This window comes from Aquarana catesbeiana, linkage group LG12 (assembly GCF_042186555.1).
Source record: "Aquarana catesbeiana isolate 2022-GZ linkage group LG12, ASM4218655v1, whole genome shotgun sequence".
NCBI lineage: Eukaryota > Metazoa > Chordata > Amphibia > Anura > Ranidae > Aquarana > Aquarana catesbeiana.
Genome location: NC_133335.1, coordinates 25038259 through 25053487, shown reverse-complemented (window position 1 = coordinate 25053487; position 15229 = coordinate 25038259). Strand labels below are relative to the sequence as shown.

Below are 15229 nucleotides of genomic sequence, written 5' to 3'. Positions count from 1 at the left end.
ATTGTGGCTGCTCACCTTAACCACATGACACCTGAGTTAACAGGACAGTCATGAAACGCATTCCCCTATGGCTGGATCACAATCTTGATGAGACTGGGACTGATCTGACACGTCAAATCCTCAGAAGTTTTGCAATATGATATGTAGAATCAAAACACAACAAATAGTGCTCATTGCCTAATAGTTTACTTCAAAAAGATGGTTGAAATCACACTTACAAGCACGGCACATCATGTAAGTGCACCGTGGATCACTCAATAGTACAAAACAAAGCAATCAGATAGCCGCAGGTGACGTCAGAAGGCATGGCTCCTCCCCCTGTATGTGTTATGGCTACGTCCTGGGCTGGACTTTGTCAGTGAGAACCCGCAGTGGTTTGTTTCACCACTTGGTTTTGTACTATTGAGAGCTCCACGGTATCGTTCCATATAGTGTTTTTATTAGTGACAGAATTGCATTAACTCTTTAATTATGAAATCAGTTTTTCTGGGAGGACTGACCCTTTATTGTATGCCTTTCTAACATTGTACTTTACTTACTTTTATAAACGGTGTGAGCGGTAGGCAGTCGTGACCTTTTAGGTGATGTTGGCAGTTAACGACCAGATCCTGGATGCAGGTAAAAGAGCTTTCCTTATTGATGAAAAATCTTCCCGTATCTTCTCTTTTAATAATATAGTGGGTGACCTCCTTGTTCTTCCGCACTAGAGAGAGGAGAAACAGCTGTGAGATATAGGCTTCTAGTATTTGGACCTCATATTATATGGAGGACTATGAACGGCCATAGCAAGATTGGTTATTGGACAGAAGACAGTTCAGACATTTGGGGAGCATCTATACCACACTGTACCCACACTCTGGTGGAGCATTTTCTGTTCGAACGATTGCTGCTGCTGCTGCACGTTTCTCTCCAATTATCAGAGCCAGCTTTTCTCCACCTCCCAGATAGCAAAGATAACACAAAATTTGTGGCAGTGTCTAATTGTAAGTCTGTTAACTTGCTGCACATTTTCACTGGCGAGTTGTACACTTGCAGAGCACTTGAAGCACAAGTTCTAGTTGACACTTTTTCAGTTTGTAGCAGATTTGGCAAGTCTCTAGCAAGAACAAAGTTGCAGTGGTGAGTCTACAGCAAAAGCTCTGCAAGTCTACATCATGAAAATTCAGCCACAGTGACCCCTGAGGTGGGATGACCATTGCACAACATAACTTAACCAGAACTTGCAGAAGACATGCAGAATGTTTACAAAGTTGATCTTCAGTCGTGCAATGCGGACTTGCTGCAATTGTGCAACAAACTTGTGAAGCCTGACAAGTCCAGCAAAAGCTTAGCAAGTCATTTTCAAACTTGCAGCACAACTGCTTGTTATCTGGGCTGCAGAAGATGTGCTTGCTCAATCTTCTTCTGACTACAGATTGGGGACAATCCCTTTCACCTCACCTGGGTGCTACACTTAATGTGAACCTGTGCTTTTCCCATGCATTTCCTAATCAAAAAAAGATTGGTGCCTAGGTTACCTTCCTTCTTGTTGGACAAAAGTGATGATGTTGATTAACCATCCAATCAGCAGGCTGCAGGTGAAATTAGAACGTAAAGTAAGGGGTTCCTTGCCTGCTCTAGAGAAAAGTAGAAAAGCTTTTTACTGTAGTTGGGTGTTAAAGGGTATGTAAACCTAAACAATCAACTTCTCTTATTTGCTTTCTCTTGATCTGTTAACTATATTGTTGAAAATGGATTTTTATGTCTGTTTAGAAGTGTAGAAAAGTACCTGTTGACCCTGCCAGAAATCCAGAGAGCTGCATTTCCTATGCGTTCTGCTGAGCTGCACTGTTAGCAGTGTTCCTAGTTGCTAGACTATGGACCCTCCATCACCCCCCCCCCCCCCCAGTGTTATGGAGAAGGGGAGAAGGGGAGGTGTTCAGTAGTAACACACTTCCTGTCTTAGGATGACAATACTGCAATAAAAAATACAGTTATTGAGCATGGTCACCCTGGGACAGAACGTGTATTATTCACAGGAACACCAGATGAAAATAAAAGATAAAGCCTCAAAAGGGAAAACAAATACAGCCACCACATCATAGGACTCGAATGATACATTACAATAGATTCTTGCACTGAAATACAGGGAAGGGGAAGACATTCTGAATAAATGAGTCTCAACATTTAGTCAAGGAGTCAGTCCCTTTTGACACAGATAACAAAGTCACCCTACACTGATTGACAGAAATGTAGGATTTGGGGAAGAGTGAAAAAGGTGACCAATGGCATACTGGACTGACTCTCATTTGAAAGTCAGACCAATTGGATAGAGAAAGAGCTCCAAAGGCAGCGTGTATTTGATGCCAAAGTAAATTTAGAATGACAGTCTTGGTCCAAACTGCAGACCTCATTAAACATCTATCCTTACCTGACAGACAATAGTGTGAGTCTGTGCTTGGTCTGACGAGGAAAGAACCATTTCTGCTTGATTTGGACAGAAGGAGGATCTCCGCCTCTTTGCCCTCTATGTTGAAAAACCAACTGGGAGGAGAAAACAGTAAGTGTTCATAGCATACCAACAGGAAATATAATATACATACTAGGATCTTGTATCCAGTCATCAAACTGGGTGACCCATATTGGTTTGCTAAACTATCAAGATGGGAGTTTTTTTCCTTTCAATAAGTATCCTTTTTTTTTCATATAGTTTTCTGGTTCATTTTGGTAACAAATGTAATGCCAAATGTGAATACGGAGTATGCTGGAGCCCCATTATTTTTGACGACCTACATAACTTTTGAGGTGCCCTTCTTAACTCCTGAGGCGGACCTGCATAACTTCATAGGTGAATCTTTGTAACTTGATGTGGACCTGCATAACTTTTGAGGAGGACCATCATTATTATTTAAGGTGGACGATCATACCCATTTAAAGTAGGTTATCATAACAAATTCTTATGGAGATTCTCATCATTTTTGTGGTGGAACCTCTCACAGATCTTAGTTTATTAATAACTTAATATTGTGACCTACCTCTGTTTCTCCACAGGCTTTTCTCTGACCAGATATTCACAAGGCACATATCCCTTAATAGAGTATCTTTCAGTCTCTTCCACCTTGCTCACTAGCCAACGATCTTTTAAGATTGAATGGACGTGGAATCTTTCCTTGGCTTTAATACTGATTTCATCTTCAGCTGTGGCCTGGAAGTCTTTTACACTGACGTATTTGTCAGAAAGACCAAACGTTTTCTGATTGCTAAATAAAAGGAGCAACACAATAATTAAATCCAAATAGTACAATTAAGAATTAGACATTTTGAGAAGTTGACCTAAGTAAGAATACAGGGTAAGTATATGAAAGCATGCATTGCAAGAGATTTATTATTATAACCCAATTCTTGATCATAGCCAGGCTTGCAAGAAAGTAAAACCATGACCCCAGGATGCTTTAACAGTTCAACTGATACCCCCTAGCCATATAAACCATCATGTCACAGATAGTGCTTTTAGGTTTTTACGAGTAAATGCTTAGGGATCCAATGTTCTGAAATGTTTTGTACGTGCCCACCCCCTCCAATACATCATACTTGTAAGAAGTGCTAGTTATTCTTTCTCTTCTTTACAATAACAGTGCAGAACGGGAATAAACAAATGCTTGAGAACGAGAGAGCTTGGTGGTTGTTCATGCTTTCTCCTTCCTCCAATAGCAGGACAGAGCAAGTTAAGCAGATTTTTTTTTTAATTGAATTAAGGATCAACTGATGAACATTACTCAAATGTTTTGCTTTCCACAATCTTCTGAAATGAGGGTCGTTTATCAGCATCCTCGTTCCAACATTCCAGCATTAATCTGTATATGTCATAAGTGCATAGCGGTGGCATTGGCAGTCTGTACCCCTCTACAAGCTTTGTTACCAGTTCCTTATTTTTTAGACCTGCAAAAGAACAAAAGATAATATTAATAATCAAAGATCCAAGGTCCACCCAAAATTAACATGGTTATTATAGATGGGGCTGGAGGAGGGGATGTTCAGTCAGCCCCTGACTTCTTGTAGGTCTAGGATGTAAGCTATGAGTAAGCACTCAGTTTCGAGTGTGAAACGCGTCAGCTGATCCTGTACATCCTGCATGATTGTCTTGTACTTTTGATGGTCCTATCTCTACAATAAAGACAAGTTTTCTACTTTATCCAGTGTGCGGCATCCAGATCTTTCTATCCAATACTTAGGTCTAGGATTTTCCAATAGTGAGATAGCTCTCCCTTAACTCCACCTGGGAGTTTTAGGTGTTTCTGCCCACCTTTATGTGTCCCAACTGCTCCTGTTACAGTCTCCATCGTATAAAATAAAGTCCAGCAATGATGGAGGGAACCCTTCATATTAGGCACAGAATGTAGAATGTGTGCAGACCTCGGAACTTAGCACAGAGATCTCTCTATATAATCCAAGAAGGAGAAAAGAGACTGTCAGATGGGTTGACTCTCCAGCATCCACCACTCATACAAGTTTTGGATGGACAGATTCTTTAAATGAAGACATTTTTTGTAGGGTTTTGAGACCAGAGTGAGCCTTGTGGCACATCTGCACACACACAGATTACAGTATCTCACAAAAGTGAGTACACCCCTCACATTTTTGAAAATATTTTAATATATCTTTTCATGTGTAAATATGTTGTCCCCTCAAAAGAACTCAACACACAGCTATTAATGTCTAAACCGCTGGCAACGAAAGTGAGTACACCCATAAGTGAAAATGTCCAAATTGGGCCCAATTAGCCATTTTCCCTCCCAGATGTCATGTGACTCGTTAGTGTTACAAGGTCTCAGGTGTAAATGGGGAGCTGTGTGTTAAATTTGGTGTTATCGCTCTCACTCTCTCATACTGGTCACTGGAAGTTCAACATGGCACCTCATGGCAAAGAGCTCTCTGAGGATCTGAAAAAAACAATTGTTGCTCTACATAAAGATGGCCTAGGCTATAAGAAGATTGCCAAGACCCTGAAACTGAGCTGCAGCACAGTGGCCAAGACCATACAGCGGTTTAACAGGATAGGTTCCACTCAGAACAGGCCTCGCCATGGTCACCAAAGAAGTTGAGTGCACATGCTCAGCGTCATATCCGGAGGTTGTCTTTGGGAAATAGACGTATGAGTGCTGCCAGCATTGCTGCAGAGGTTGAAGGGGTGGGGGTGGGGGGGGTGAGCCTGTCAGTGCTCAGACCATACGCCGCACACTGCATCAAATTGGTCTGCATGGCTGTCGTCCCATAAGGAAGCCTCTCTCTAAAGGTGATGCACAAGAAAGCCTGCAAACAGTTTGCTGAAGACACGCAGAATAAGGGCATGGATTACTGGAACCAGGTCCTGTGGTCTGATGAAACCTAGATAAACTTATTTGGTTCAGATGGTGTCAAGTGTGTGTGGCGGCAACTAGGTGAGGAGTACAAAGACAAGTGTGTCTTGCCTACAGTCAAGCATGGTGGTGGGAGTGTCCTGGTCTGGGGCTGCATGAGTGCTGCTGGCCCTGGGGAGCTACAGTTCATTGAGGAAACCATGAATGCCAACATGTACTGTGACATACTGAAGCAGAGCATGATCCCCTCCCTTCGGAGACTGGGCCACAGGGCAGTATTCCAACATGATAACGACCCCAACACCCACCTCCAAGACGACCACTACCTTGCTGAGGGTAAAGGTGATGGACTGACCAAGCATGTCTCCAGACCTAAACCCTATTGAGCATCTGTGGGGCATCCTCAAACGGAAGGTGGAGGAGCGCAAGGTCTCCAACATCCACCAGCTCTGTGATGTCGTCATGGAGGAGGGGAAGAGGACTCCAGTGGTAATCTGTGAAGCTCTGGTGAACTCCATGCCCAAGAGGGTTAAGGCAGTGCTGAAAAATAATGGTGGCCACACAAAATATTGACACTTCTGGCCCAGTTTGGACATTTTTACTTAGGGGTATACTGACTTTTGTTGCCAGTAGTTTAGACATTAATGGCTGTGTGTTTAGTTATTTTGAGGGTACAGAAAATTTACACTGTTAAACAAGCTGTACACTCACTACTTTACATTGTAATACAGTGTAATTTCTTCAGTGTTGTCACTTTAGAAGATATAATAAAATATTTACAAAAATGTGAAGGGTGTACTCACTTTTGTTGGATACTGTACATCCTTAGAACCAGTCTGTTTGGACAGTGTGGTCACCTGCTGACTTGGCACCATTAACAGACAGCTTAACTCTTCAATAAGACACAGATGTTATATCTAAAACAATTTTATTTCAAATAATCACAGTACAGAGGTTGTTTCTCTAGTCTTTTGAAGCGTAAGAAGACAGTGACTTTCCTAGGTCCTGTCTCTGTTAACACTGACTGAGGGAGCGTGAAAGAAAAAGTGAGGGTTCAGCAGCACATGGCAAATTATCCAGCTCAGAGCACATGTCAAGGGACATCTAATGTGTCTGGTCTTACAGACATGTTTCATCTCTGTCATCACACGAGAGCATCAGTACCTCATTTATTTCCTCTATGTGTTATCTGAGACAGATTAGTCCACCCTCTGCCCACTCTGCACTTATTGTTTCCCAGTGCTGCCCTTCCTTCTCATAGCCTTAGTGTTGATGTACAGTTGACTACCACTGGCTGATGCCAAGACAGAGTCAGTTATATACTCTAGCTTCATATCAAAGTACATTTTGAAATACTTGACTGCATTGATTGCTATTTTCAATATCAGGCTGGAGCTCAGCTTTATCATGGTGGATATTTGTTATTGTAAATTCTTTATAAGTTTTTAAGTCTGCAATGATGTGAATGAGCAATTAAGATAACATGTGTTTGATTGTATCCTTCTGTATTAAAACCAGAATAAATTGCTTAACAAAGAAATGTAATAATTCCTGGAGTTCCTATATCATTATTTCCCTTTTGCTGTAATTTATGTTTTTAAATCTTGTCAGCGTCCAAAGGAAGGGTAGCTTATCCTAAGGGCGATTATAAGAAGATGTGTTATTGCTGATAGTTGGGCTTTACTGATGAGTAGAGGCCTCTGAGCTAGGAGATGGATATTACCTTTATATGGGAGCTGCCCCAATGTGAAAATCTCATACAGGACAATTCCAAAAGACCACACGTCAATTTTACTGGAAATTTCCCAATACTGTAATACTTCTGGAGGCATCCATCTTACGGCAACTTTATCTTTTACTTTCAGAGACTGCTTTCCCTGTGGGGTGAAGAAACATATTACTTATTAACATTTAATTGGGTAAACCAGAGGCTATTTCTCTAGTTCAGTCTATTGCACGTGGGCATCTGGGCTGGTGGAAAGTAAATTCTGGTGTATTCCCCCCACCAGGGAAGCCCAGGTGCTATGTACAGCTGCTTATGGAAATGAATGACTCTGATTAAATGGGCCACCCAGTTCTAAAGATTTCTGACACTAGTGCACGATTCCAACATGGTTGGGGTCCATATAACTGTTCAGTCCGGGTCCCTAGGTGGTTTTAGAAGGCCAGTACATGTCATTTTGTATCTGCATGCAGCTCATAGCCTGTACTATCAGAAGGAATAATTCAGACTTTGCTGTTTGCGACTGCTTGCCACGAATGACAGCTCCCTACTGGACAGCCGAATGTAACATAGGGGATATAATCGGTGACATCACTGACCAAATATGTCCAAATATGTCCAACTGACCAAATATGTTCATGACCATATTTGGTCAGTGACGCTATCCAGAATAACCTAGCCCTTTGTTTACATCAGGATCAGGCGTATTGACATGTTTTCTTTCGGTGTGCATCTTTCTTCATCATTAATGTGGATCTATGTTAATAGAGGACTTGTCAAATTATGTCTGCATGTTTAGTTCATTTATATTTTTTTGTAAATGAGTAGGGGTAGTCATTCATGGGAGTGGCAGTATCTGGGGTCCCCTTATTTTTGCAGGGAGCTTCCAGATTACGATAAGCCACCTGCCTGCTGATCCCCACAACCACCATGCCAGGGTTGTTGGGAAGAGGTACTTGTTCCCATCATCATGGGGATAAAGTGCTTTGCTAGAAGGGGCCCCCTTGGCAAGGTACGTTTCCCATGTTGAGGTCATGTGGTCTGGTATAGTTCAGGGGGGCTGAATGCTGGCCCCTGCTTTCCTGGCCAGCCAAACTATGTTGTATGTATCAGCCACATTCCCTACTCCTTTGTTTACGACAAGAGGATTCCCATTGGCAGTTGAATGGGTCAGGCAGGGATGTCATCGGTTGCTTAATTTTTCACTGCCCTCTGCAACCGGAGGTTTGGTTGATTGTCAGACTCCGAACATGTAACTTTTCTGTAGATCCTAGTCAGAACTAAAAATGCAGTATAAAAATATATCTTCTTTTATGGCATGTTAGGCTACTTTGCACAAATGTAACTGTTTCGCTGAAAAAAACGATTGTGTTGTTAACAGAATGTGTTGGGAATTAGGACATCAAAGTTCACTTTTGAAGCTAAAGAATCAGTATGGCGTCTTTTGTTATAAGAATTCCTGCCTAATTCAAACCTTTATCTGGACGGAAAGTCCAAACTGGGATATTTTGCAAAGTAGATTGTTGCCAACCAGGATATTTTGACCATGCAAGTCCAGATAGCACACACGTTTCACTTCCAGGTAGGCCATTGCGTCTGCCACTTGGTGCGCAATATACACGAGCTCCGCTTCCTCTAAATGAAGTCCTTCTTGACCTGTAGAAAGATGAGGAGGCAATATAAATATGCAGACCTTTGCATGTCTTTAAGCATCAAAAACAAGTGTAATGTAAAAAAGTTTTCCTTTGCAACACCTGACCACTAACACAACCCTTAGCCCGGGTTCACACCACAACGGGCTGCGGATCGCACAGGAGCGCTGTGCGTCCCTGTTCACCGTTTCAGGGACGAATCAGGGCCGATTCTATGCCTGAATTCGGCCCTGAAACGCAGCCAAAGACGCACAGCGTTTTTGTGCAGTGCGCACCGCAGCCGCCCCGGAGATATGTGAACTGGCTCCATAGGGAGCCAGTCACATTCTCCTGCTATGCGAATTAGAGGTGCGGAAACGCACCTCTAATTCGCATAGGTGTGAACCCGGGCTTAGACCCACTCTGGGTCAGCCTGTGGGTTGAATAAAAAATCTAAAAGCTTCAGATGGAGGAATCTCCTGCTACTGCTAATGTATTGTATCTAATTGGATGCACCTGCTATTCAGCAGACAGCTTTCTACTGGTTTCTTTTAATTTCTCATTTGGGGGATGTCAGGTGGGAGTTTGCCAACAGTGCCACCCACATAGCGAATTATGGCCAGTTCCTTAAGAACTGCACAGAGTGTGTACCCAGCTTTACAATTTCACCCTCCCTTCATCCAAGCCTATGGATTAACCCAACCAAAAACCTTAAACTTCTCTCAGTACTTAAAGTGTAACTTCACTTTTGTTGAGAAAAAAACTATTTCCTCCGGGTGATCAATGTACATTGCTAGGATTTTAACAAATGTCATAGAAGATTCCTATCTGTTTATGTCCTAAAGAAACTGCTGTTTTTTCCACTATGCCCTTGCAAAACAAATTCCTGAATCTGGTTCATTATAATCAGCTGGCGCATGTACAGTGTTTTAATGAGGAGCGAGTGTCTGCATGCCTTTTAGAATTACAAAATGTCTTGTTTGCCATTTGTACAGTATATGCTATATTATAATTATTTTTATGAAAGTGGAATTCCCCTATAATCTTCCCTGCAGTAAACACCAGTGACCTAAGACCTGTAGGAAGAAGCACGGTGTTCAGGAGGGAAAGTAATCTGAGACTTCTGGAAGTGTGTCGGATGAAGAGGATTCCCCGAGCACTGTAGCTCTTAAAGTAAGCGACGATCTCCAACATGGGTGAACAAGTACGTACAAGTTCTCTTTTCTATGGGGTATCATTTTTTCCAGTATTTCATTTTGTACCAAGGCCTCTTTTTTGTGAACCGATGCTTTGCCCATGGAGGGTAAAGCAACAGGTTCACTTAAAGTAGAACTATGGGCAAAACTTTTTTTCTTCCATTTTGGATAAAGCAAGGGAGGGTTATAGCCACTGTCAGATTTTTTTTTTTTTTGCCATCCGTGTCCCATTGTGGAGATTTTCCTTAACTTCCTGTCCCATATCCAAACAGGAAGTGAGAGGAAATCCTTGCAAATTAAGAGAATTCCTTGGGGACCTCCAGGTCACCAGAACTAGTGTCCCCATTGAAAGATGTCTCCTCTATTACTTTTCTGGGGACAACCAAAAATTTGGGTTTTTCTTTTAGTTTCACTTTCAATAATAATGGACAGGACAAATAGAGAGGGTGAATCTATTTAACGGGGGCACACACAGCAATGAAAAATTGAAAGGCGTTCTAATCCCTCTGCAATCTATCCAAAACAAAAACAAAAAGTTTTGCCTTTAATTATATTTTAACTATCACCTTTCCAAGGTACTCTTTCCATTTTCTTCTCTTTTCTCTCTCTGCTCTCTTGGGTGTCATTTAGGAATATAGGGGAAATTTTGGTGGAACTGACGGCAAAGAAATTATTCTGAAGGATGTTCTTTTTTTGTTTTTTTTTATTTCTTTCGCGTATTTAGTGTGTGTGTACTGTCACTTAAATTTTTTATTACACTTTTTTTCACTGTCCGTTTTTTTCTCCAAAAAAAAAAGTAGAATAGAGAGATCAGTGAGGCTCTGTTTTTTGCAAAAAATGGGTTTAGCATAGCTGGAAGAAGCTTTTGTAACCCTCAGGAGACATTTGAAGCCTATTACACCCTTAAAAACCAACAAAACCACTCAGACTTCACCTGCTGTATTAACTCCAATGAATTTTGCAAAAATGCATTTCCATTATTTTTTCTCAGTCCTACAGAGGACAAAGTTTATAATAGATTTTTTAAAGGTTACAAGCTTTTTCAACAAATTTAAAAGTTTCATGAAAATATCTGAAATTATCTGACAACAAGCACAATTTTCACAGATAGAGACCCATTGCATTGGTGATCTGCTTGTAAGCACATCTTATCTGTATTCAAGTACATTATTTCCACTAGATCGCCTCCTAAATCCATATAATTGTGCTTTAAGAACCAACATAAAAAAGAGTGAATTTAGGAACTGAAAAGAAAAGGATAGATGGGAAGCAGGAAGTATGTGTTAGGTAGGACATAAACTAGCCATAGATGGATAGAATTTCAGATGAAAGTTCTAAAAAAAAAAAAACGTGCAGGAAAATTCACAGAGCATTCAAATGTCGTTCGAAAGATTTAATTTGCTTTTAACATTCGATTTTGGAATGAATGGACTTAAAGTGAAGGGCCACCCTAAAAAAAAAAAAAAAAAATTGCACCAAAAATCTTTAAAAAAAAAAAAAAAAGTGAAAAAAAAAAAAAAAAAAATGTACTTACCTGAAACCCTTGTTGCTAGGCAGTCTTCCTAATCTGCCTCTTCCTATTCCGCGGCGTGTAATGCTCCTCGGTGAGCGGCCCCGTTGCCTTCTGGGAACTGTGTGTGTTCCCAGAAAACCCACGGGGCCATTCACAAAGAGCCACGCCGCTCGCGCGTGCGCATTAGGAAACTGGCAGTGAACTTAGGATGGCGGTGCCAGGACCCGAGAGCCGAGGGACGGGTCGGCCTCGGGTGGCCGACATCGCGGGCACCCAGGACACGTGAGTCTACTTATTTAAAGTCAGCAGCTACAGTGTTTGTAGCTGCTGACTTTAAAAAAAAATTTTCGCTGGCCGGAATCCTGCTTTAACTAAATGGAAACCACATACACTGTTAGAAATTTGTTTGAGCGAGAAAAAATTTCCATCCTGCTCCTTTACATGTTCTCATCACTGGTGTTTAAAACGAACGTCGATTTGACCCCACTAATAATTACCAAAACTAACAAACATTCTTAAAACATTCTTTTCTTAAGCATTTTTGTTCTAAATTTATTGGAAAAAATGTCTGTGGCCAGCTATAGTGTGCTTGAAAACATATTAGCTGTAGAGTTTAAGGGGGTTGTAAACCCTCGTGTTTTTTCACCTTAATGCATCCTATGCATTAAGGTGAAAAAACTTCTGACACTGACCAGCCCCCTGTTTTACTCACCTGAGCCTGTTTGTTCCCACGGCAGAGACACGCTCTACCTCTCTGCCTGTTGTCTCGGCTCTTGACTCTTGATTGGATAGATTGATAGCAGAGCAGCCATTGGCTCCCGCTGCTGCCAATCAAATCCAATGACGCCGGCGCCGGTGGGGCAGGGCCGAGTCCAGCATTCTGTGTCTATGGACGCAAATGCTGGACTCGGGAGCCCAGGGAGATCGCTTCTCCTAGGGGGTCTCCTAAAGCGGGGAAGAGCCACGAGCGCCGTTGGGGGACCGCAGAAGACGAGGGGTCAAACTGCACAGTGGTGGTAAGTATGATAGGTTTGTTATTTAAAAAAAAAAATAATGACGGTTTACAACCCCTTTGAAGAGATGTATTCCTTCAAGGAGTCAAATCTTTTGGTGGACCTTCGGGTTGCTTAAAGAATCATTTAAAGACTTCCTACCATCTTGTGGTCTCATGTATAGTGATGTGAATGAAGTCATTGGAGAGCAATGGTCTGACAATGGAATTGGTATAATGTATAAAGTAGTGGGATAGAATGACTTTTAAGCAGGACATGATCTATATAGGAGAATGTCCCTTGTGGATGTGAAAAATGCATATAATCAGTGATAGGCTATATATGGTAAGTACCTTAAAATGCTGTGAGTAGTAGCCACCCATGGTGGAGGAGTAGATAGAAAGAGATGGGGAAGATGTGGGTCAAGGAGATGGAAAAAACATATTGTAGAAATAGAAAACAGACAACAGGGATCCCAATATATCCATGGAAAGATGTCAAGGGTCTATGCTGTGATGGATGTAGTGGAGTTGGTAGTGTCAACTATCGGAATTTGTATACCAAATAATAGGCATTAAATTCATATTTGCAGCCAAGGAATTACAACTAGTAGAAGGGACCATAAGGTCTCATCCCCGATCTAGTTGAGAGTGATAGTTTGAGTAAAAAATTATAGAAATGATTGGAGGCCAACAAGCTATGCTAATGTATAAAACACTGCCCTCACTGGGGTCAACTGGTCATGGAGCAGCATCGCCGCAAATTTGGCTACTGTATGCTAAAGGGCAGCCATTCTCAACCAGGGTTCTGTAAAACTCTAAGGTTCCTCCAGAGGTTGCTAGGGGTTCCTTGAGCTGTGGCTGATTGACCTCCCTTCCGATAGAGCCTGAAAAGTTCCATGGCCTACACCACTTGGCAGAGCCAGCAGTAAAAGAGACATTCTGATCACCACTGTAAGGGGGGCATTATTTCCACTGAGCCCATCATTGATTTTACCAAGGATTTCCCAAGGTCTGAAAATTATTTTAGTTTCCACTGGGGTAAAAAGGTTGAGAAAGGCTGCTCAAGGGGAAGGGTGGCAGGTATGTGGATGTCATATTTCATGTAGACTTGGAAAAAAAAGCATTTAAAGTAGGACAATAATCTGTGTGGCACAAGAAAGATATAATACTATACAGTAGCTTCACCCCTGGTCAGTGCCCATCTAAGGCTGGGTTCACACTATTGTGAATTGGATGCAGGTTTTCCGCATCCAATTCGCATGTCAGGAGGCTGTGACTGGCTCTCTATGGAGCCAGTTCACAAATCTCCGGAGCGGCTCCAGTGTGAATTGCACAGGAGTCCTGTGCGTCTTCTGGTCCGTTTCAGGCCCGAATTCAGACAAAAATTCTGACTGAAATCAGGCCTGAAACGGTGAACAGGGACGCACCGACCCCTGCTGTGAGTCGCTGTGTGAACCTAGCCTTCAATATCAACCTTAACTCAATTACAATAAAAAACAAACACAACCGTAACCACGAATGACTTTATCTCGGCAACCACCAAAGCAAGCAAAAATTAGTTGCTGTATTGTAGATTTACATATATTACCCAGGAATTGCTAATGAGACCCTGAGTCCATTTGAAGAAAAAATTGTACAAGTTAGATGTAGTGCCCATGTTTGCCCAGAGGATAATCTACAACCACTTCCCAGGACAATCAGGGGAACCCTAGGGTGTCAGAGCCTGGAAGCCATAGTATTGATACATCATCAGAGTTGCAGATAAAATCTGGGAATCTATTACATATGCTTGTAACCCCTACGGCACTGTATTCCCACCCCTCTAAGAAACTGAGCCTATTGCCTCAACCTTGAAGGAAGACAATTATACAAAATTACTAAAGCACTGCTATGTGTGTTAAATAAATGTGTTTATAACTCCCAGAACAGCTGCACCATTAAAAGGTGATCTTGCACTACTACAAATAAACGGTTTTGGGGAATGCTGCGCTTATTCCAAAAATGCTGTGACAATCATATTTAGAATGCAACATGAAACAAACACACCGTGATAAACCAACCATGATGTGTGATTGATATTGTAAATAAAATAAAATGGATATAAAAAGTCCCTTATATATACACACAATATCTTACAAAAGTGAGTACACCCTTCACATTTTTGTAAATATTTTATTATATCTTTTCATGTGACAACACGGAAGAAATGACATTTTGCTACAATGTAAAGTAGTGAGTGTACAGCTTGTATAACAGTGTAAATTTGGTGTCCCCTCAAAATAACTCAGAAACAGCCATTAATATCTAAACCCCTGGTAACAAAAGTGAGTACACCCCTAAGTGAAAATGTCCAAATTGGGCCCAATTAGCCATTTTCCCTCCCTGGTGTCATTTGACTCGTTAGTATTACAAGGTCTCAGGTGTTAATAGGGAGCAGGTGTGATAAATTTGATGTTATCGCTCTCACTCATACTGGTCACTGGAAGTTCATCATGGCACCTCATGGCAAAGATCTCTCTGAGGATCTGAAAAAAAGGAATTTTTGTTCTACATAAAGATGGCCTAGGCTATAAGAAGATTGCCAAGACCTCGAAACTTAGCTGCAGCACGGTGGCCAAGACCATACAGTGGTTTAACAGGACAGGTTCCACTCAGAACAAGCCTCGCCATGGTCGACCAAAGGAGTTGAGTGCACGTGCTCAGCATCATATCCAGAGGTTGTCTTTGGGAAATAGACATATGCATTGCTGCAGAGGTTGAAGGGGTGGGGGGTCAGCCTGTCAGTGCTTAGACCATACATCGCACACTGCATTAAATTGGTCTGCACGACTGTTGT

The 15229-nt window shown here is 41.8% G+C and overlaps 1 protein-coding gene across 1 annotated transcript in view; it reads right to left on the bottom strand.

Annotated features, from left to right (window-relative positions):
• Positions 1-15229, bottom strand: part of LOC141114010 (protein-tyrosine kinase 6-like) — a 38871-nt gene that overhangs the window by 13346 nt on the left and 10296 nt on the right. Inside the window, exons 5-10 of the mRNA XM_073607431.1 lie at positions 8534-8715; positions 7060-7213; positions 3756-3918; positions 3015-3239; positions 2411-2523; positions 540-703 (exon numbers count right to left, since the gene is read on the bottom strand). Coding sequence (XP_073463532.1) covers positions 540-703; positions 2411-2523; positions 3015-3239; positions 3756-3918; positions 7060-7213; positions 8534-8715 — 1001 coding nt within the window. The remainder of the gene's footprint in view (positions 1-539; positions 704-2410; positions 2524-3014; positions 3240-3755; positions 3919-7059; positions 7214-8533; positions 8716-15229) is intronic.